This window comes from Limanda limanda, chromosome 9 (assembly GCF_963576545.1).
Source record: "Limanda limanda chromosome 9, fLimLim1.1, whole genome shotgun sequence".
NCBI classification, from domain to species: domain Eukaryota; kingdom Metazoa; phylum Chordata; class Actinopteri; order Pleuronectiformes; family Pleuronectidae; genus Limanda; species Limanda limanda.
Genome location: NC_083644.1, coordinates 21,713,893 through 21,737,164, shown reverse-complemented (window position 1 = coordinate 21,737,164; position 23,272 = coordinate 21,713,893). Strand labels below are relative to the sequence as shown.

At 41.3% G+C, this 23,272-nt stretch overlaps 4 protein-coding genes across 5 annotated transcripts in view; 2 read left to right on the top strand and 2 right to left on the bottom strand.

The window, feature by feature from the left end:
• Nucleotides 1-2,280, bottom strand: part of colgalt2b (collagen beta(1-O)galactosyltransferase 2b) — a 31,205-nt gene extending 28,925 nt beyond the window's left edge. Inside the window, exon 1 of the mRNA XM_061078542.1 lies at nucleotides 2,263-2,280. The gene's annotated coding sequence lies outside the window, so the exon portion shown is untranslated. The remainder of the gene's footprint in view (nucleotides 1-2,262) is intronic.
• LOC133011206 (axonemal dynein light intermediate polypeptide 1-like) lies at nucleotides 1,253-2,076 on the top strand. Its single transcript, XM_061078910.1, has 3 exons — nucleotides 1,253-1,406; nucleotides 1,581-1,759; nucleotides 1,873-2,076. Exons 1-3 carry the CDS (start codon nucleotides 1,253-1,255, stop codon nucleotides 2,074-2,076), a joined length of 537 nt encoding a protein of 178 aa, XP_060934893.1.
• A 2,529-nt stretch (nucleotides 2,281-4,809) lies between the features above and the next one.
• LOC133011205 (axonemal dynein light intermediate polypeptide 1-like) lies at nucleotides 4,810-7,114 on the top strand. The gene is made up of 5 exons (XM_061078908.1): nucleotides 4,810-4,850; nucleotides 6,106-6,260; nucleotides 6,398-6,576; nucleotides 6,801-7,019; nucleotides 7,064-7,114. The coding sequence occupies exons 1-5, from the start codon at nucleotides 4,810-4,812 to the stop codon at nucleotides 7,112-7,114; spliced, it is 645 nt and encodes a 214-aa protein (XP_060934891.1).
• Nucleotides 7,115-11,232: 4,118 nt separating this feature from the next.
• The window catches only part of zgc:92140 (uncharacterized protein LOC447854 homolog), a 28,542-nt gene continuing 16,502 nt past the window's right edge, over nucleotides 11,233-23,272 (bottom strand). For both annotated transcript variants that reach the window (XM_061078406.1, XM_061078407.1), the window contains exons 3-6: nucleotides 16,995-17,080; nucleotides 15,115-15,182; nucleotides 14,369-14,429; nucleotides 11,233-12,633 (exon numbers count right to left, since the gene is read on the bottom strand). In XM_061078406.1, coding sequence (XP_060934389.1) covers nucleotides 12,586-12,633; nucleotides 14,369-14,429; nucleotides 15,115-15,182; nucleotides 16,995-17,080 — 263 coding nt within the window. In that variant the 3' untranslated portion in view covers nucleotides 11,233-12,585. The remainder of the gene's footprint in view (nucleotides 12,634-14,368; nucleotides 14,430-15,114; nucleotides 15,183-16,994; nucleotides 17,081-23,272) is intronic.

Sequence of the window (23,272 nt, the reverse complement as noted above, 5' to 3'; positions counted from 1 at the left end):
GAAACTTCTTCTACTTTGTTGGGTTTACTAACAGGTGAATTATTGCCATTTACTATATCCTCTTCTTCTACTCTGCTCCGCCCACCGGCCGGCGGTTGGCCAAAGAACATCTTTGCAGAAAGACTGTATCACATTCCTTTCATCAAAACAAATTCCTCTGATCTTTGAGGTTATGGAATTCCCTTGATCTTTGATCCCAATGCACCCTGATCTTGGTTGCTATCCACCGATAAACTGAACAAAGAAGGAGAAGAGCGAGCTTGATTCGACAAAGCGTTTCAGCATTCACACAGCATTTTCAGCAAGAACTGCATTTTTTAAATACAGGAAGAACACCAAAGTCACAAAACATGGCGCTCTGTGGGAACACATCGAATTCAGTTAAGACTGCACATGCGTCCAGACATCATACGGTGAGTTGGACTTTAACTGTTAGAGAACAGCAGAATCAAAACTTGGAAAGCTCCAATTTTGTGGAAGCTGAAAGTTAACTTTAATTCCAGAATTAACTGAAAGATATAGCTTTGACAGCATGTCAAATGTGGGAGAGGAATAATCATGTGATAGGGATCTGTTGGAAGAAATTGAATTTAAAATAATCCTAGTGGATTTTACACTAGTGCGTAATCATCTAAATTCTAATCATCTGAATTGTTGTTTTCTTGACCCTAGAATGGGCCGATATATTGAAATACTTTATTTTCCATCGGGACCGGGTTTTCTCTATTGACGCTGCCGTGTTTTTTTAAAGTAGCCCAAACTGGACAAACTAAACCTTTTGAGTTGTTACAACAACTGAAAGCTACCACAGGTTCTCTCTCATGTTTGGAAGGGGAGGGTGAGGTGTGGGGTGTTCAGTCGAACATGCAACTCCACCACTAGATGTCAATCAATTCTATACACTGTACCTTTAAGTGCATTTAATATACTTAACGCAGTACTATGTACTTTTTACTACAGAGGAGTAGTATAAAGCTGAGGGCTCAGGAGCCAATGCACTTCAACCTTGTTCCACCACAAACTAGACCCAAACCCACTGAGGCCCCACGGCTGGAAAGCGGGGAGATCTCTCCACTCAGGTATAGCCTTTTCGATCTATTACATTTTCTTTGGTTATTTATTAAAACATTGCACATCATTTGGGTAATTGTGTGACTCATCTTTCATGTCTTATCTACTGTGCATTGCTGAGAAAGTTTAATCAACTGTGTTATTTATCTCAACTTCTTCTCAATCTTGCAGGGAATTTTTGATGCTGCAGCAACAGCAAAACGTCTCCAGTGCAACTGTTTCCAGACTAGATGTTGTTCACCTCCAGGAACTCTTGAACACAAAGCTGCTGGAGAGGCAGGCCAAAGAAACAGGCATCTGCCCTCTCCGCAGGGAGCTCTATTCCCAGTGCTTAGGTAGACAGAATGCTGAAATGTTGTTAAAATGGTGGAAGATGCATAAATGGTTTAAGGACATACAATAAAGTTAGATTTTAGCTGCATTAGATTTGTATATTTATTGGGCACATATGCACACACAGCAACTTAAACTGAACTCTTATTATCTTCCTTATTTTTTATATTTTCAAGATGAGCTCATTCGACAGGTGACCATGGAATGTGATGAGAGGGGTCTGCTGCTGTCGCGGATCAAAGATGAGATTGAATTATCACTTTCTGCCTACAAGACACTGTATGAAACCGGTGTTGCTTCTGGCATGAGGAAATTCATGCAGGCTGAGCAGGGCAAGGGTGACATGGAACAAAGGGTAAGGGAATTGAGTTGTTTGTTAATTGTCATGTTTACTAACACAAAACTTGACAGCATTGATTGTGCATCAGGAAATAACACACATGTCTCTTATTCTATTAATTCATGCAGGTTTCTGATCTGGAGAATGAGTCCCACGACCTGAGGAGGGAATTGGACAAAGAGAAGGCAAAATGTGATGAGATTGAAAATTACGCAAACCAAAAGCTACAGGTGGAGAACGAGAGGCTCACAGGGGAGATAGAGTCCCTCAAGAGAGCCAATGAGCAGCTTAAGGTGAGAAAATTAGCTGTTCTTCAGATCAAGCAGCAGTAGGACCTGTGTTGTCCATTGCCAGATTAATATCAACTCATGTTTCTTTCTATTCAGATCCAGCTGCAAGGAATCAAACCGAAGAATCTTCTACAAGACGACTAAAGCATTTAAGTTGTAATTTCCCAGCACAAAATGATCCTGTACCCTGAACCAGCTCTTAGTTATGCTGCTCTATGCATAGACTGCTGAGGGCACTGGGTTAGGGTCTCTGTATGTCCCTCTACCTCTGGACTCTTTCCTCTCGCTCTCTGTGTCCTCATTCTGGTTCAGGTATTTACATTTTAGATTTTCACTTATTTGCTTTTTTGCTTTCATTTTGTTAACCCATTAAAACTGTATATGGCATTGATAAACTCCTTTATGAGGTAGCTAATTTAAACCATATTTTTATGTATAGAATATGATTTATTAGGGCCCGAGCACTGACAGGCACTGACAGACAGTGAGGCCCTATTGAAATTGCAAGGATTATTATTATTATTTTTCAGGCAAATTAATTGGCTTTTTGAGGGCTTTAACATGCTCAATATTTCCTCAGGGTCATAGCGCCACCTACTGATCAGTGTAAAAATAAAGTTGTTGTAATAAATTAATTTTTTTCTGGCAAAACGCATGCAAAGCTTCAAAATGCATGTGCTCGATCCCGCTCAGTGCTGCTTTGCAGTCCTAGAAATTTTAGAAATTGTATTTTATAGTTGGTACTTTCCAGGGTTGAGCAATCCTGGTTTTAGTATATATTTGATTTCATATAGGTAATATCTAAGAGCTACAACAGTAGTCAATAATTTGGTTGACAGAACATTTCTGATTGAACAACTGATCAAACAACTCTTGAAAAAGTCCCAAAAAACGTAAAGGTACCAGTTTCAAAAATGTTAATCTATGATTAACTGAATATCTCTGGGTTGTGGATGGTTGATCAAATAAAACAAGACATTTGAAGGAGAAATTATTTGCTCATCACTGACAACAAAGTAGTTCACATGTGGGGAGACAGATGCACCAATTATTACATTAATGATTCTATAATGTGATCGTGGGACCAAATGACAGTGGATTGCGAATCAGAGATCGTGGACCCATTTTTCTAGTATGTGTGGTCATGCTTCAATTTCTGTCATCTTTAAGATCATTGACCCCTCAGCAGTCGGACTTTTAAACCAGCTGCAGTTCTGGTGTATGAAACACACACATTTTAATATATTTTAGTATTTTAAGGACTATTGGATGTTTAACGCTCTTTTTATGTTTTGTTATGATGTGTATGGGTTGTGTGTGACTACTGCAAACCAAATGGTCCCTAGTTATTAATTTTTTTTTCATACAAATGAATTGGCTTTTTGAGGGCTTTAACACCCTCAAATTCTTACCAAAATCTGCAGAAAATTAGAAAGTGGTGAAAATTTACTTTTCATTTATTTTGTTATTTTTATTAAAAAAAACATTTTTTTTATTTACCTCCTGTGCAGAAGCGGACTGCGCACTTCCTGCGCACATCCTGCGCAGAAGTCGACTGCGCAGGATTCATTTAATTAATTTAATATAATTTTATTTAAGTATTTAAATTTACATAGTGTAAGATATTGTGCTGGTGTTTGAAGTCCTGCCAATTTTAGGAGTTCAGTATCTTGCCAAGGACACTTGAGCATGCAGATGGGGAAGAGAGGGGATTGAACGACCACTCTACCCCCTATGCCAATCCTATATTAACATTTTAGATTGGATTAACTGTTCATTCCCATGAGAAACTCAGAGGACAGGAAGAAGATGGACAAATTATTGTGTGTGTGTGTCTCTGTGTCATTCTATGCTGCTTTTGATACACATTTCAGAGAAAACCATTGTATTTTCTACTTAACTACATATATTTGACAGCCTTACTTAAAAGTTACTTTTATACTTTTGGATTTTAGATACTGGATGATTTAACTTGCTTTAAAAACCTATTGTTAAAGAATAACCCAGTAGTTTCCAACCTTGGCTTCTGACGCCTTACAAGAATCACAGTGTGGGACACATTCATTTAATTCATCATACATCTGAGTTAATTCAGGGGCGGATGAGCTGTTCTTTCAATTTAGAAAAACATCTCTCCCAGATTGCAATTACACATAAACAAACTACGGGTTTGTGTGTGTGTATGAAAAATAAGATACTAAAAGGAATTTACTAAACTGCAAAAACATGAGTTGGTGAAACAGAAGAAGAGCGTAGTGAGAAAATATAAATGTTTTTATAGGGTTAAAAGGGTTAGGGTTAGTTACGATTTACTACATGAAATGACCATGACTTCTTCATGATTTAGTGCTTTCATATCCAATAAATACACCCCTTCATTCCCTCTGTGTGCCGGTATCCACATACAACTTATCACAGTATTCATATTTGGAAATCTGTACAAGGTCTCAAATATGTCATTAACTAAATCTTGCCTAGGGTTAGATAAAATTACTTTTTTAATGGAAATGACAAAAAAATCATTCTCTTATTCGTATAGTTTATGGGCGGGTGGCAACCAACGTCAAGGTGCATTATTGCCATCCTCTGTGTGTTTCAATATCCTACTTCTTCTTCTTGTTCCCCATTCAGTACAGTATCTCCTTTTACCCTTGATATCTGATAACTTTGTTCTTCGTTCGGTCTAATGGCAACCTATGCAACCAACCCATAGCAACCTACTGTGTTAGAGCAAAAATCTGAGTTATCTAGGCCATATTACATTCATGTCCAACCATGTCTCCCTCAGATAATGAAGTGTACTCCCTGATTCAATGGTAAACACTATATTTCCAAGCTCAGTTCTTCCACTCCATGCTTCTTCTAAAACACAAAGATAATAGACACAATTAGATTAAGGATATAAGGATATAAGGGTAAAAGGGTATAAGGGTATAAGGGTATAAAGATCAAAGGATAACAGGATAAGATAGCGGTTTTGTAACTCAACATTTGTTACCAACCAGCAATAAACCGATCAAAGAAGAAGAAGAAGAAGAAGAAGAAGAAGAAGAAGAAGAAGAAGAAGAAGAAGAAGAAGAAGAAGAAGAAGAAGAAGAAGAAGAAGAAGAAGAAGAAGAAGCATTTTGATTCCACAAAGCATTTCAGCATTCACAGTGCCTTTTCAGCCAGAATAAAACATTTGGAAATACAGAAAGAACTTGAAAGATGAAGAAAAGGAAGAGTCATAGCAAACAGGATGACTTGTCCAGTCATAATACGGTGAGTTTAGCAAACAGCAGAATTAAAACTTGGAAAGTTAAGTTGAAATCTAATGGAAGTTGATAGTGCACTTAAATTCCAGAATTAACTGAAATACATTGAAACTGTCTAAGAAACCTGTAATATGTAAAACATGATGTGGGAACTAAAGATCATTAGTGGATGAAGCTGAGAGGTGAAGATTTTTGCTGCATTTTCCTTCAAAAAAATCCCACTTACTATGTGCACTTTGTGCTAGCACTGATATTGCAGCTCTTACTTCTTTGTCTGTGTGGCCACATCAACCTGACAACATGTGTAAGACTGGTCAACTGCCTTTAACATGGCAAAGCTTGGCTTTGGAACTAGTCTGTCACTGACCAAACAGTTTTGCCGAAGTGGGTTTGAAGCTGGTTTGGATGTATGATTAAGCTATGAAGAAAATACATAGAGGGAAAAAATAAAGATATAAAAAAGGTATCAGCTATTGTATTCAAATTCTAATTGCATTCAATATAAGACAAGTAATACTATGCCTTTCAGCAGACTGTGAACCCTAACCGGGATCCACAACCATCCCCTGACACTGTGGACACTGGGAAGACAACGGTGGATATCCTGAATGAAATCGCTCCTCCCAGGTATAGCTTTTTCCATTAGTTTTTCTCTTGATTTTTGATTTTTGTTCTTGTTATTTATTTAAACAGTGCCGTCTTGGGATGCAAAACAAATAATGGACACTCAAGAAGTGTAAACTTATGTCTTATCCACAGTACATCTCTCAGCAGATTCAATCCACTGTGATATTTATCTGAACTTCTGCTATAACAGGGAATTTATGAAGAAGAAAAAGATCTCCAGTGCACCTGCTTCAAGACTAGATGTTATGCGCCTCCAGCAACTCCTGGACACAAAGCTGAAGCAGAGGTGTGCCAAGGAAAGAGGCATCTGCCCTTTCCGCAGGGAGCTCTATTCCCAGTGCTTAGGTAGACAGAATGCCAAAATGAAGTTAAAATTGTGGAATATGCATCAATAGTTTCAGGACATAATATAAAGCTAGTTTTGAGATGCATTAGATATATTTACTCTTTGTATATTAACTCTTATTGTCAATTTTTCCAAGATGAGGTGATTCGACAGGTGACCATCACGTGTTCTGAGAGGGGTCTGCTGCTGTTGCAGATTAGAAATGAGATTCAAATGACGTTGGCTGCCTACGAGACACTGTATGAAAGCGGTGTGGCTTCTGGTATGAGGAAATTCCTGCAGGCTGAGCAGGGCAAGTGTGACCTGGAGAAAAGGGTAAGGGCATTGAGTTGTTTGTTATTAGTCACGATTACAAAAACTATGATCCAAAGCCTGAAATACTGCAATGTCAATCAAGAGATTTAAGTTACTGGTCAGTTAATAAAGCTGTGGATAACAATTATAGACAGTTTTTTCTGTTAGGTGTAAAGAATGGTGGCAGGACACTTGTGAATCAGGAAATTACATACAAATGTCTCTTATTCTATTAATTCATGCAGATTTCTGATCTGGAGAATGAGATACAAGACCTCCGGGGGGACCTGGAACAACAGAAAGCTAAATGTGAGGAGATTGAAAGGAACGCAAACGAAAAGCAGGAGTGGGAGAACGAGAGGCTCACAGGGGAGATAGACTCCCTCAAGAGAGTCAGTGAGGAACTTAAGGTGAGAAGACTTAACTTGCTTCTCTTTGGATCAAGCATCAGGAGGACCTGTGTTGTCTGTTGTCAGATAAATATCATTTCATTTGTCTTTCTATTCAGATCCAGCTGCTAGCGTTCGGCAAACAGAAGAAACTACTACCAGACGACTAAAGTTGCAATTTCCCAGCACATAATGATCCTGTACCCTGAATCACCCCCATTCTGTTTGCCAATGTAAACTGTTTATGGCATTAATAAAGCCCATATATGAAGAAATTAGTAGTATTATTTTTATTACCCAATTTTGTTATCAGCATTATTATCAGAATTACTACTATTATTAATAGTGCACCGAGATAAAAGATGTACATAATGTTGCTACCTATACTAACTTAAGAGGAAGCGCCATTAGGATATCCCGCGATGCCATTCTCTTGCAGATATAAAACACTGGCCCTCGTCCTTTTGACTGGCAAGAAGTGGGCCTCCCGGCGGTAGCTTATTTAAACCATATATTTATGTATTGAATATAATTTATTTACCATATACCCACACCACTTTAGGAGTATGATGTCATGCAAGTGTCCGTGAGCCCCAACATTCAAATTCGAGCTGAAACAAGGTCATTTACACCAAGTTTGTAGCCTGACGTCCACGACAGGAAGTGGGGAGGCTAGCCTGTGGATCGACATGCAAATGCGCATGAATACTGAGAGAAGGACAGTGGAGATAGTTAAAATTATTTATTTGGATTAAACATTAATCAGCCATTCAAACTATATTTAGGGCCAGATTAAGTTTTTTTTCTTTTGTACATTAACTATCAGACATACTATTAATTTTTTCCTTTAAGGTTGCCTGGTGTGTGTGTTTGTGTTTGTGTACTTCTATCTTTGTGAGGACCATTTTAAGCATAGACCCTACAGAGTGAGAATATTTTTGGAAAGTGAGGACATTTTGACCAGTCCTCACTTTCAAAGGGCTGTTTGAGGGTTAAGACTTGGTTTTAGGGTTAGAGTTAGAATTAGGTTTAGGTAAGGGTTAAGCATTTAGTTTGAATGATTAAGGTTAGGGCAAGGGTCTAGGATTGGAAATGCATTATATAAATTACTGTTTTCACTAAGATAGAAATAGAAACACGTGTGTGTGTGTAGGAGCATTAAATTAATATTTGGTCTTCACAACTAATTTGAATCACCAGGATCTAATATTAAGAAGAGAAAAGCAGATGAGCCAGCAGATGGTGCTCTTGTCTAATCCTTGAAGGTCTCTCTCCCTGTTTTCCCCAAATCTCATGCACAGTCTGGTTTGTGGGAAAACTCCATTCCAGACAGAGTGATGCTCGTCCTCTTGTCAGGTGGTTGAGTTTGTGGAATTGGTTCCATGCTGAACATCTCCTGTTCCTGCTGCACTGTCTCATCAGGTCCACTGAGCTCAGGTCACCAGTCCTGCTCCAGGTTTGCTCAGCTAATGGGACTTTGGCAGACTGCATTAACATATAAAATACGAGAGTCAAACCAAAAGGCAATCCGGCTCTGTGGTTATCAATTCCCACTCTTCCTACAGTGCTGGTCACTTCAGTGATAAAGCTGAACTGTTTGTGGACACTGAGAAGATTGGTCCAGACGGTTGCATAATTGTTCATGGATAAAACATAGTGTGTTTACACCAAACAATTAGCTTCCTGGGATTTAAGTAGGTCACTTCTTGTGGGTGTGCGACATGAATGCAAATGCATCTAATTCCAACTTCCTCAAGCCTTCACCTCCTCCTCATGTGAGCTTTGCAACAAGGTAATCCAGAGTATGGCTCTGCAGGGAGAGGCTTTACATACAAATGGATGGGGAGGAGAGAGGACAGACAGGCATTACAGACACAGTAATATAGGTAATGTATGTACTTGATTGATGGGAAATGTGGACTTTTCCACACTAACAGAGAGCAAGTCGGTCATAAGTCTGGGGCTGTCACATTTCTAAATGAATGTGTTTCGGGTTTGTGGAGGGAGACTACCCAAAAGTGTGTTATAGGCAGCCAGGTCCTGCTGGATAGAGTTAAGACACCGAGCAAGGGCCTGCTGGGCATCCAGGCAGGGATCCATCCTTCTGCCTCTCAGAGGTGACCTGGAGCTGACTCATACTCTTCTTGTGGGCAAATCATGAGCATGCACACACGCACACACAAACATACAGCCGCAGCCACACGCACGCTTACTCACATGGATGCACACATGCACATTTCTGCCATGATGCAGCCAAAAGTACCACTACATACTTTGGCCTGGAATCCTGAGTTCTGTTGTACCTTATAAAATGATTATGCCACAGTAATATGTTAAAATATGATCATCCTTAGAAAGTCAGAAAATACAGAACTTCATAGAAAATACAGGACCTGCCCTCATGAGCTGAGGTGGGTTTGATAATGTTTACATTAACATTAAACAACAACCTAGCCCTCGTCATTAATGTTTCAGCGGCTGCAAACGGTGTTTCTGCATAAGTAATGTCTGAACACACTGCAGTTATTTACACACCATTAACCAACATTTTCAGTAAAATGGGAATGTGGCCCTGATTTAAGTAACAATTAGGACGGGAATAAAACTACAGCCAAGTACACATACTCTCACATTACTGAGCTCTTTTTCACTTACACACACACATACACAAACTGTAAAACACACACACACACACACAAAGCAGGGAGGAGTGGGCTCTCTTTATTGGTACTTACACCAGGGTGGAAAGAACATTTTCTTGCCCATGTTGCTGCCTGAGGTTAACGGGCAACATCGCTCTCTTCCTCCCTCCCTCCCTCCCTCCCTCCCACATTCTCACTTCTCAAACTCCCTCGCTCTTAATTTCTCGCTCTTACCGCGCCCACTTCTCTCTCCAGCCGTCTGCCTCCAACACACATTTATGTCTGTGTGGGGGGGGCCTTGCAGTGAGCCCTGGTCCACAGGGACACTTTAAGGCTGCTGATGTGCACAGTGGCTGCTGATAGTGACCTTATGTGCCCCCGCGAATGACTCACATTAGGCAATGAAGGAGGAGTGTATGTTTGTGTGTTTGTGTGTGTGTGTGTGTGTGTGTGTGTGTGTGTGAATTAGAGACCGCTGGGCATAGCTAATAAAGAAACAGCCAGGCTACTGAACTTTTCTTTCATAATGTGGTGATCAGCTTAACCATTCACACTCACTCAAAGCATGATGGCTTCCAGTGGCACAGTGTGTACAGTAGACCGCCGAGTGTGAACACATATCACATAAGAACTCAGGGTTTTTATACACCTGTATACACCAAAAAAATTGTCTTTAGCCGAGAATCCGGAACGTCCATAATTATCCCAATGACATCTATTAACTGCACAATAATACGTTTTTCTTCTGTGTCTGATAAGATATTGCCAAACTCATTGATCAAGGGAAATGTTTTTTATATAATGATTATAATTTACAACAGCCCACATAATTTCTTCGCCATAAATTTGTTTAGCATTTCTTTGTCTATTATTTCTATTATATCTGCTTATAGCCTAAAGTTGATATGGTTAATAGTGAGCGGACACAACAGAGCAACAGCAGCCTTACTTGTGGAGTTATGCTGCGTTATGTCACGTGACAAAATATTATCTTTAGTTTTCTCTACTTCACTGGCTGCTCCCTAAATTAGCTATTCACTGTAGATACAATTACATTATAATTGTTGGGGTTTAGGTATTTTTTGGGACAATGGTTAATATACAAAGAGAAAAGGGATAAGTACAGAATCTGTGTTATTGATTGTGTTCTTTGAAAGTTATCAATCTCTTTTCCTTAATTAAAACACCCCTGAGGTGCTGAGTTTGAAAGATACTTGACTCGACAGTTACTGGTCTAAATTTGTTTTATTTTGAGACGATATCCTGGAGAAATGCATCTCCAAAAAAAGATTTTTTTTAATCTACATATATTGACTTTTGTTTGCCAATTTTGATTTTGTTTTATTGAAACTATAGTAAAATCCTATATAACTGAGCACGCGCAAACATTTCCAGTCAGTTTAGGCTGATATTGTACCAGCAGGTGGCAGAACACAGTCTCATTTCTCTAAGTGAATCTGCTGTGACTACATGGCCTCAGGCATCATGACCACAGGGAAATGGACTGAGTTCATACTCCTCAGTCCATTGCCAGCATGACGGTACCCGATTACTCAGCTCTCTCTCCCTCGCAAGCACGCACACACACACACACACACACACAGACACACAAACACACAAACACACGCACAAAGATGACATCCACCTTAAGAGCTTCTGTTTTTATTTTTAATAGAAAAAAAGTATTCAAAATAATACAACAGGAAGTATCCATGATGATGATACATCAATAAAAATAAAAAAACGTGATCGGGTCTGTGTCTCCACGGCAACCACGCATCCTCACCCAGAGCTCGCCCGGTTCGCTGAATCAGGGACTAAGTGTGTGTGTGTGTGTGTGTGTGTTAACACTGAAATGAAGCAGATATAGAGTTTTTAAGAATACCTCCAATCAATGCACACGACTGTCTTCTGGTGAAGTGAAAGGGATACAACACTGTGTGTGTATTTGTGTGGTTGTGATGGAGAGAGTGTTAACAAATGTAAAAAAGAAAGACTCCATGGTGTGTGTGCCCGTCAGTTCAGATCTGCTGTGTAATGGTATGACAAATGAGGGCGGATTGGGTTGAGACAGATTCTCTAAATGATGCAGCCTCAGTCTGCATGATGTGGTGGTGAGGAAGATAGTGGATGACGATACACTACGAAGGAAGCCAGAAGACAACAAAAAGAAAAACGGGAAAAATAACTGAATGAGTTGCTGTGGCACAGAATAAAAAATTAAAAAAAGGTCCTTGACTTAGGAAGGCAGGAGGAGTATAGAGTTTCTAAATCACCAGCTTTCTCCCTACTCGCTTTTATTAAAATATCCAAAATGTACCCCTTTTTCTTCTCCACCCTCCCTCCCCCCTTCTCTCTGTACCCGGTGGCCGGCCTGGCTGTAGGTCGGCAGGCCGAAAAAGTCCAGTGAGGATTCTGATGAATTTCCGTAGCCCCTTCAGCATCTTCTCCTCTTGTGTGTCCTTCAGTACTTCACACCAAGTCAACTTGTCCTCACTTGGTCTCCATATTTGTGAGTTCCTTTGTCCAAATGCAGGGGTTAAATATTCGGGATCAAGAAGGACAGACACAGAGGGACAGAGGTAGGGCCGAGGAGCTGTCGTCCTGCTGGAGGAAATGAGTCAGTTTGTCCTCTCTGTTCAGGACCATGTGTGACCATCCGTCTACCTCTGTCTGTCCCTTCATCGCACTGCCACCTCCATCTGTCCGCTCAGGGGCCTGAAGTGACAAGGTGCTAAGAGAGGAGGGTTGAAGTCTCTGAAGAAAGTTCTCTTCATCCCATTCTATCTCTCTGTCTTTCATTCTTTCACGTATCCCCCACTTAAAATACTATCTTTGCCATATCTTCAAACCATCACACAATCAATCCTACTGGTAAAACACTGATTCAAATCAATCTAACTCTCATGGACACACGTATGCATTCATACACACACACACTCTCACTCACATACACACAGTGTGGCTCTCTGTGGGGGTGAATTCTGGGGGCCTCTGTGCTATGTTCCATCTTCCTCCTCCTCCTGCTCCGAACAGTAGTCGTGCCCCTGTAGAGAGAGGAAGAAGAGAGAATATGAGATGTGCATAATTCTTTTTTAAAATCCAATTTGTTCCAGTTAAGTATGTTCAGTAATAACCTATTTTAAATGACTCTCTGAACTGTAGACAACCCCCCCCCCCCCTTGCACCTGTAACTCCCATCACAGGAACTGGCACAGAAAACACTGGATGAGGTGCTGACAGGTGGGCAGTTATGTTGTTTTGTTTCTTTAGACATGATGAGGCGTTAACTCCACTGTTTTCCTCTCCTGTCTAACAGCCTGTCAAACTCCTCACTCTACAAATACGGTTTTATAATGCTGGCTGGAACGGTGACACAATAAAAACCAGTGGTGGAGAGCGCAAATAAGGGAGCCTAAGTATCCCGAGGTACCTAACTGACATGTTTTCATTTGATATCCCTTCCAAATTCCATTACATTTTTATGAAAACTTTGCACATTTCATTTCTATAAATGTATTAGACAGTTTAATTTATCTTATACTGATGATTTTCGATTAAACTAGTTTTAATTGAACCTGTGTTGGCCACATTTTTGGGCAGAGGTGCAAACACAACCTGCAAATACTTTGTATGACCTTATAAAGTAGATGTCAAAAAGTCATGTTGTGTCCATCTGTTTTGGGTGTCTGTCCCGGACGGACAGAACTGCAATAGATGCCACATATTTAAATACTTTATATTTACATGTGGAGCGGGTCCCCTCTAAGGAGGCTGCCATGTTTTTTACAGTAAAAACTGGACAAACTAAAAACCTTTTGAGTTTTTGTGACAGCTGTGACCACATGTTCTCTCTCATGTTTGGAAGGGGAAGGTGAGGTGAGAGGTATTCAGCAGCAACGTGGAACTCCACCACTAGATGTCACATAATTCTACACACTGAACCTTTAAAGCTCCTACAAGGGACTTATCATTTATGTTGCTTTTAGCGACTCTGTGGACAAAAGCGGTACCGTTTCCTCCGCCTCCTGATGTTAAAACTCTGTCTGGCCAGCGTCTGCTTTTGTTTTGGAAGGAGTGAAAAAAAGACACAGCTGAGTGCAGGATGCAGAGCGATGAGGTAATGTATCTTTTTGTTTCTGTATAATATGACAAGAATGCAATTTTGTTTTAGTATCGTTCATACACTCATCAAAAAGCCAATCTTCTCCCCGATTGTCTGTTTGGCTGTTGTGGGTCATAAAGAGGCAGCGATATTAAAATGAGACCGATTCATAACCAGTTAACAGCTTCTTCTAGCAGGTTTAAGTCAGATTTTGGATGCAGGACTTTTTTTCACTAGACTAGATATTGTATAATGTAGATATTTCTGCATTCACTCAAGTAAAAGGAACTGGATTGTCCCCCCCCCCACTGCACTTACAACACAGGCCATTTTAAAGGCAGCACTGACAGATTACATGGATCATAGATATGTACTGATCCAAAAACTGAAACCGGCCTTTACTCACTGTAATGAGTAATTCAACTGGCTGACAATAAGTATTAAGTTCAGCGACCCCCCCCCCTCCTCCCTCACACATGTAGGGCAAAGTGTTGAGATCAAAAGCAGAGTGACAATGCAGACTCGTGGATATTGTTGTTGTTGTTGAACAGCCTGTCTCTTTAAATCTTAAGACCCAGCTGTTTCGTTTAAATGCTCCGACCCCCTCCCCCCCCCCCAAAGCCTTAAGTGCATGAAAACACTCATATTATATTCAACCCCCCACACACCCTTTTCACCTTCTCAATCTTCTCATCCAGCATCCTGAAGAATTCCTGCTGGCTCTCTGACGTGTGAATACTGAGAGCGACGGAGAGAAAGAGAGAGGCGACGGGGAGGTTGAGAGAGGAAGTTGGATGTTGGAGAAGAGGAGGAGGAGGAGGAGGAGAAGGGAGGCAAGAAATACATCATGAGAATTTTCCATTACACCCCCCTCACACAGCGCAAACACACACGTACACACAATCCTGCCTGCAGTGTGAGAAATCCATGGCTGTGAGGCTGAGGAGGAATTTAAATGATTATTGAACAAAGAATTAACCCAATCCTTCCTCCAGAGGTTAAATACTGAGCACCCACCAGCTACTAAGCACATACATATATATAGTATATACTGTATTCATATGTGCAGTGGGGTCCATCCTGCAAAACTGATTTATCAGCACACAGTCTGGTTTGGGCCAAGAGAGAGTAAAACAAAATATAATTTTAGTTAACAAGTAATATTAACTGATTTTAAGTTGCATCTTAATGGACATAAAATCATTAAAGACATTCATGTTAAGAAGATCAGTTCAGCCACATATTTCTTATTGGAAGAAAGAAATAGAACCACCATGCATGTTGCTGTTTGTTTATTATAAATAGAATTTGTCCATGCTGTGAGCACCACTGGCTCCTTAATTTATCAGAATCCTCCATAGATCAGATATTTTACACACATTTCCTCCCGACAGTGACAGTGTGCACGCTGAGGGCCACTTACTTCGACTTGGTGTTTGCTCCAGCGAGCTCTTTCTGCTGCTTGCCCCTGTACTGTGCATTACTCTTCTCCTGAAACACACACAAGTTTCCATTATCAGCTGATAAAGCAGTTAAAAAACAAACAGCTCATATCAGCGAACAGCCACACCACCGAGCGGCACGTTCGAGCCTGCATTATCAAATTACCTCCTCGCCCAGCTGGCACTGCACTACAGCCACGAGACACAGATGTAATGTATTCAGGTCTAATAAAACATGAAGGTTGGTCACCTCGCACACTTTCCATGTTATGCTGCTGTAGGGCTGTCACTTTTTATTCAAAACTCCAGCATCCATTCGAACGTGGGGAAAAAAGTTTATATTAGAACTCTAATGACTCCCATTTCAAAATATACAGTCGAGAAGCACATGAGACAATCTGAAGTAGTTGGCCTCATGATCCAGCAGATGATTCTTGAGCTGTCAATAAAGTTTGTTGTTTTGTTATGAAAATGGAGGACACTAGCGAGCAGAGCCGCCCTGAGCGAACGATCAAGACACCAAAGCATCGGAGAAGCAGCTTGTGGACGTATTGTGGGTTCTTCACCGTAAACAGCAAGTAACAAAGATAGGTGAGGCTGTTTGTCCTCTTTGTACCGTGCGATCTGTGGGCTCCCCTGTTAGCTTTCCATCCAAGAGAAGCAGCGGAGGAAGTACCAAATACAAGCGGAAAACAATTGGCTTGATTCGAAACAAATAGTGTGGCATGTCCAATTCATTTGGACTTTATTTCTGGAAGGGGTGACAGCTGCTGCAGGCTTTGTGTTGTTTCCTGCCACAGTAAAACATTTGCAGCGATCAATCGGCAAATACTGTCACCGGCATCTTTCACCAGCCACTGAGCAGGAGTTCCTGTTTGAAAGAAAACACCCACAGTAGAGTCAGGTGTGAAGAAACACATTCTGGTCTGACCACATGAGCCTGCGGGTAAAATCTGAGGCAGGAGGTGACGTATTACCTCCACTGCAGAGATCAGGTGATATTCTTGACAACACACAGACATCGGTGTCTGCTTTAACCAGAAACTCTCTTGACATCTTCGTCCGTGTCTTATTTCACGTGGAGATATTTGTTTTCCTTTATTTTTTGCGTTTGTCGCGTGTTAGAAGCGTCATCAAACCCTCCCACTCGCTCGAGGCAACAACCATTTCAACAACAGAGGACAGAAACCTCTGTTGTGACATCTACGCTAACAACCCAAGTCAAGCTGTGTGTTTGATAGGAGGCTGTTTTCTGAGCTCTAGTTATATCATTTGTGGTTGTGTGGCACTGCTTCTGTTTCTTAATCAAGATGTAAAAAAGGTACTCTGGTTATTGATTCACTTCTTTGCCAGGAGGCCGGGCGGAAAGACCTGATTTACTGAGCAAACAACCCGGCTCTCACTTCACACCACCACACCTTGCAGTCACTTCATTTGTTTTGGAGGGTGAATGGACCTGAGTTCTTAAATTATTCACGTTATTTCGCCAGGAGGATTGAACAGCCGTGTTATTTGCAAAGTTGTTATCACAAAATGACCTCACCACTGTCACTCCATTCAGAAGGATTTCGCAGAATGGGGTCAACCGAGCGTATAGGCCCACACATTCCACACACGCCAACATGTCGTCTCTACCTGCGTGTGTGGCAACTCCTTGTGTGTTTGTGTGCATTTGCGCTTGTGCAAGAGACGACAAGTGTGTGTGGAGGCTGGCGAGACTGACGGAAGAAGCCTTTGGACACAGACATGAGCCTGTTCGCTTGAGTTGATGAACTGTCAGGAAAAAAGGTCTGCGTCTGGATGTGAATGACAGGTTGTCAGTGCGTGTTTGTGTGTGTGTGTGTATGTGTGCGTTTCTCACCAAGTTCTCCTGGTTGCGTGCATTCACTCGGTTTTCCTCTCCCCTCATGTACTTCACCTCCTCCACTCCTTTCATCTTGTATTCATCTGAGGAGAGAGAAAGAGGGGTATGATTAAAGAAGGGGCAGAGACGCAGGAGGGAAATGAGCGACAACATGTATCTATGAGGCGTCTCACGGAGAGGAGACACTGAGCAGACTCTCTTCATGCTTCCTGATCAATATGATGTGAAAGGCTAAGATAACTAAACCATAATCATAATCCTCTCTTCTCCTCTGCTCACTGCATTATATCAAGACCAGTGATTCCATCGATTCAATTTAAAATTTGTCCAAGGTAATCCGATACCTTAGACCTGACGCAGTGTGTTAGAAAGTGGATATGGTGGCTGAGGTATGGAGGTATTCATCATTTCCTTTCCATTTTACATGCAGCAGCTCATCCACGGAAGGAGAAAGCGACAGCAGAGAGCTGGCGAGAGGAAAGCGCACATGTTGCGTGGACACGACAAACAAGTGGAGAAGGGAAACGGGGGAAAGATAAAGAGGGAGAAAGCTGAAAGGGATTAAATATCAGTTGAACAGCTCCTAGGCTACATGGACAGCTTAGACAGTTACGACAGGCTCAGCGGCGACGAGACTGGTAACACTTCCATGAGGCTGCGCACCCAGAGCTGTGCGTTCGGAATCACAGCTGAAGATAAAAATTCAGGCTAAGTAAAACCTGTCACTATTTCGAGGTTACTCATATTTAAATACTGATTAAACCCTTTATAATTGAACTAATGGGTAAGATAAGCAGTGATATATAACCAGAACTACAACCAATCAATCACCTCACCACAGAACAAATGTTAAGCACAAAACAAATACGATAATCAGAAAATGATGCTGAGAAAATGTTTCATTTGTCATAGTTCGTCTAAAAGGCACAGATATCAGTGATATAGACAATAGGTCATGTCATCCAGTGCAAATACAAATATCTGTATTATTGTAAATGACATGTTTAATTTATATTTGCAATAAAAAAGGCTGCATTTCCTTATTCAATGTAGAAATTAATATTATTTGAATAAAATAAAAAAATAAAAAATTAAATGAATATATGTCGAATACATATATTAATTATTGTAAAAATAAATAAATAGATGTAGCGATACAGAAATAGCCTATTTCAATCCAAACTGTATTTCATTTTGCATTTATTTATGTATTTAGTCAATTATTTCTGCATTCATCATTTCCTTTATAACTATTTAGTAAATGTGCTCGTGGGAATCACGTGGGATCAAGAGAGTTTTTGTCTTTACCTCCATTCCCGATGAAAATCTACCTCACGCGACTCAGACGCAAATCCTGTTCATGGATAAGGTCATTTATTAAAGTTTTATCATATTTTTACCAACACTAACAGAAAAAACACTAGAAAGACCCGACACATGAAGAAGAATCCCCAGTGATGCTCAATCCGAGGTATCACAACGAATCAGATCATTTCAAACAACCCAAAAGGAGCAGCTTTCAGAGCAAACCCCACCTCACATTGAGCAGAACAATACAATGTCACTTCATCTGACTCCCTGACTGTTGTACATTTAACTGATAAAGTAGCAGCCGATACGCTGATACACAGACAAACAAACATGAACGCTCAACTCCTTATCTGCTGCACACTTTGTATTTTGCCCTCATTTTATCAGCAATCTGTCTGTCTATCCATACAGTGCGTCTGGCATGTGTTCACCCCTCCCTCTGCTATCATGCACACAATCCACCCAGCACAGAGATCACCTGTGTCTGCTTGTATCAGAGAGATCATGTGTGTTTCGACATCTAACATGTGCATCACTGCTGAGCCTAATAACGGCTTCACTGTCAGATAAACGCTGCTGATTGGTAATAACGTGAGAAAGTCACAAGAAGGGACTCTAGCACACTTTGTCTCAGGAATGTAAACACGTCGGAGCGAAGCAGCTCCTGTCTGAACATGCAGACACACATGCACACGGTAAAACACACAGTTTTTGAAGGCTCCCAAAGCTTAGATTTGCTCAGTAAACATGCAGCACATGTGGTGCTACAGCAGGAGACCGAACCGAGAGACATTTCCTTTGCTCTTCTGCATGATACAGGGGCAATCCACATGAATTTCAAGCTACTCAATCTGCAGCTTTAGGTGGAACCCTGGATGCGAATGGATGGGATCTGGTAAAGTGAGCCACCGCTACGGGCACTGCAAATAAATCTAAAAGGACATTTTCAAGCGACATCTGAGAAAAAAGATGTCTTTTAAATTTTATAACCTGGGTGAGCTGCAGTTCCACTGAACGTTCTGCTGCTGGTACAGGATCCTCACTTATCTTAATGTGACAAGTATAGACAGATCAAAGTGACCCAGCTTCCACCGATCAAGACTCATCACATCACAGACCTCGCTTCAATTTAGATAGGAGCAAAAACTGGTCATGCTCTGTGTGTGTGTGTGTGTGTGTGTGTGTGTGTGTGTGTGTGTGTGTGTGTGTGTGTGTGTGTGTGTGTGTGTGTGTGTGTGTGTGTGTGTGTGTGTGTGTGTGTGTGTGTGTGTGTGTGTGTGTGTGTGTGTGTGTGTGTGTGTGTGTGTGTGTGTGTGTGTGTGTGTGTGTGTGTGTGTGTGTGGCAGGAATTGTCACAGGAAATGACAAGGGTGTTTCGTCACGCCGGGTACGTTTTGGGAGGGAGAGGGAGGGAGGGAGAGGGAGAGGAAGGACGAGAGGGAAGAAATATTTTAAGAAGCCATGATTTTTGATGTGGACATCTTTCTCATCTCTGATTAGAGACCAGAGCGCTGCAATGACCTTAAGGGTTGTCAGTCACTGTGCACAGATGTTTTTCTATTTCAGATAAAGCTGCGTCTTTGAATCAGAACATAAGTCATTTTATGCAAGTACTGTGTTTTTATAGGTGTGAGTCATATTTACATAGCCTTCTTTGTGTGTGTGTGTGTGTGTGCGCGCTCCCACAGCTCTTGCCGGCCTGTGGATATGTCACTCTGTTTTTCCTGCTGTGTCCTCCCTCTCAGCCACTCAGGCTCCAGGCCATCACCAGCCTGGCCATGACATTTACACCTGAACACCAAGTGTCAACACTAACTCACACACACCAAGCAAAAACTGAAGAAAGGAAAAATGTAAATACTGTGCATGTTATTCCGAAAACAGAGATTAATGTCCTTTCCGTGGTGGAAATAAAAAGATGACAAACTATGTGGGACAAAATGTACATTTTTGAAATATCCACTGAAGCAGATGAAAAAATACTGATACTGAGCCATTTAAAATAGATGTCGACTTCCTGTGAGTTCATCAGGGAACCAGTGAAAACACCAGACCACAACAAACTGATGCATGTCAAACAGCAAAACCATCAGTCACTGAGCATCCGACTTTCTCTGCTGCTACTGATCAAATATTTATATCAGATACATTTGCAAGGAAACATTATATTAAATCATATGTATTATTTAAATATAAATCAACCCTTAAAATCCAAGTAGTGACATTCATCTGATTAGTCTAATAATTCACACATTTTGTGGTTTCTTGGGCAACAACTAATGATTTGTATTCTTTGAATTCATTATTTAGTCTATAAACTGTCAGAATGCAGTGAAAATGGCTGTTTTAATTTGCCACAACCATCTTCAAATGTGTTTTTATTCAAGCAACAGCACAGAATTGAATATAAGTAAATTTACTATCATGTATAACTAAGAAAATCCACTCACAACACAACAGTCTCCGGAGCTTTTACTTAGAAATATTTGAGGTGTGGGGGGGCTACACCTTGTTGATGAGACAGGACAGAGGAGAAGGACCAGACTGGCTGGAGGTGACAGAAAAAAGAAAACCTCGAGGTTGATGGTTCAACCTCAGGGCAGCAGAGACCACTTCAGGTTTCACTCCTGTCGACAAAGAACACAAACCAGATGCTGGTCCCATGAACCTGGGTTTCTGCTGAGGCTACAGATGGGAGAGTCAGAGTCTTTGCATGAACTGAATGAATCCATGGACCCAACCTGCCTCGTGTCAACAGCCCAGGCTGCTGCTGGTGTAACTGAGTGTGAAATATGCTCTCGGTCACCAGGTCAATCATCACGTAAGTACCTTTTTGTCAATATTGTGCATTTCTCTTTGGTCGACAATTTACCATCTTCAAATGACTACTTTCACCATGATAATACACTGTGTAAAAAAGGAAAGTATTCTCAGAATGTTTTCATAAACATGGCAATGAGTCATAAGCCCCCTCTGTCACCCGAGATCCAAATCCAACTGCAAATATTTGGGATGAGGTAGAGCAGTAAGAACAGGAGATTCCCACCGTGACTGTGCAGATGACAAATGTGCATAAATAAGAAGGTTTTCCGAGGCTCCACGAAGAACCCAAATAAACTGCTCACAGTCTATGTGCCGCTGACGTCGGCTTCGTAACGACAACAAGGTCGTGAATGGAGGAGAATGTTTGCATGGATTCACTATGCTGGCTCCCTGTTCCATCTGTGGACTTGTGATTCAATAAGCAACACATGTCATGTATGTAAATGGTAGAGATCTCAGGACTTAAGCTTTTCCATGAACTTTGCTGCACCAACAGTAAAGAGACCTCTCTTACTGTTCGCAGAAGATAAACCCCATAATAAATATTGGTTTATGTGGAGTGGGGAAACAAGTCCTATAAGACGGATACATCTGAGGTGGCAACATGCCACAGTTTTGTATTAATATGAACTGTGCTGTTTATGCAACAGTATGTGCGTGTATTTGTGTGTTGGTACACACTGCGCTCAGAAACTGTATTTGTTGTGAATTCTTGTTCTTCAAAGAGGCAGAAAGGAAGTGTCTTTCATTCAAGGATGTACCTGCTCTGTTCAACTTCTCAACCGTGCATTAGATAATACTTGCAAGGACGAAGCGCCCATTCAGTGATGTGATAAAACAAAGCTCGGCACCAAGGAAATGTCAGCATTTCTTTGAGGAACTAAACGGAACAATCAGTTTGAAGTAATCCTGTTTTATTTACAAAGGGTAAAACATAAAAGCCATTAATCCTTTTACTGGTTTCTAAGTCAACTTGTTGTCTTTGTTTAAGGCTGTTTCCTCACAGTTTCCCAGGGAAAGAGAGACATCATGTTCAGTCAGAGCAACAGACGGAATCTTAAACTCCCCCAAAAAGCAAAATTGCTAAAACAAACATTGAAATATGCAGCCTGCTGTGTTGTGTATACATGTTAGGGGTGCCATGCCCCTGCCATGCACCCTAACATGTATACACAATACAGTTGTATACACACTCAGCACTTCGACTGTGATTATTGCCGACATCAATAGCATAATGTTATGGAGAGTGTTGCTATTTTCCCTCTTCGTCCTTCAGTGTTTGTGTAATGGAGCTCGGCCTTTTCCGGTTATTGTGCGAGAGAGGGGTGGTGGTGGTGGAGAAAGGGGGGGTGGGGTGGTTAGGGTTAGTGGCCAGAGTCTAACAGAGCAGGCAGCCACAATATCTGGGACACACACACACACACACGACAGCCTGACTGGCAGACAATCTGTTGGAGGATCAGCATGAGCAAGAAAACGAATCTCTGTCCAACTTAATACACTGATACGCAGAAAACACAAACATGCATATGTGACTGTTCGGTCGCACACTGACCAAGTCTACTGGGGGTACAATAATGTGCGTAGGCGGACTGACTGACCAGAACCAACCAATCCTTTCCGCCTTGATCATGAAAAGTACACCGGATGTTGTAAGCCAGTTCAGCGGAGTTTGGAAAGGGCAGCAAGTCAAGTGGGAACGAATGACTGCACAGTACGTGACGATGACTGAAACACTGAAAAACGAAATGAGTGGATGAAGATCAGACAGAGAAGTGGAAGGGAGTTAAGAGAAGGCAGTGTTATTGGGGGTTGTGGCCTGGGATAACTCTAATCCACACTATCCAGGTCATTTGTCTTCCATGTTCATCATGCACACAAACACACACACTAGTCTAGCTCATCCACCGCCACTCTGGATCCCCATTTACAAAACTGACAGTAAGACTGGGGATTAGGATGAGGGGGATAGGATGAGGAGAAAGAGGGAGAAAAGAGGTAGGGGGGGGGCTGAAAGGGCACGTTAGGTTCTACCTAATGTTGTGCAAGAGAAGAGAGGAAAAGGACTGGAGAGAAGAGACACTGGGAGATGAAGGCAGGAAGAGGGGGGGGCGGGGGTGTAGAGACCCAAAAGAGAGAGA

Excerpts from the sequence above, each read along its gene's own strand:
- LOC133011205 (XM_061078908.1), top strand. The coding sequence starts at position 4,810 with ATGTCTCCCTCAGATAATGAAGTGTACTCCCTGATTCAATG. Across the intron at positions 6,577-6,800 it reads AGTGTGACCTGGAGAAAAGG|ATTTCTGATCTGGAGAATGA; the intron begins GTAAGGGCATTG and ends TAATTCATGCAG. Across the intron at positions 7,020-7,063 it reads GCATCAGGAGGACCTGTGTT|ATCCAGCTGCTAGCGTTCGG; the intron begins GTCTGTTGTCAG and ends CTTTCTATTCAG.
- LOC133011206 (XM_061078910.1), top strand. The coding sequence starts at position 1,253 with ATGCTGCAGCAACAGCAAAACGTCTCCAGTGCAACTGTTTCCAGACTA. Across the intron at positions 1,407-1,580 it reads GCTCTATTCCCAGTGCTTAG|ATGAGCTCATTCGACAGGTG; the intron begins GTAGACAGAATG and ends TATATTTTCAAG. Across the intron at positions 1,760-1,872 it reads AGGGTGACATGGAACAAAGG|GTTTCTGATCTGGAGAATGA; the intron begins GTAAGGGAATTG and ends TAATTCATGCAG.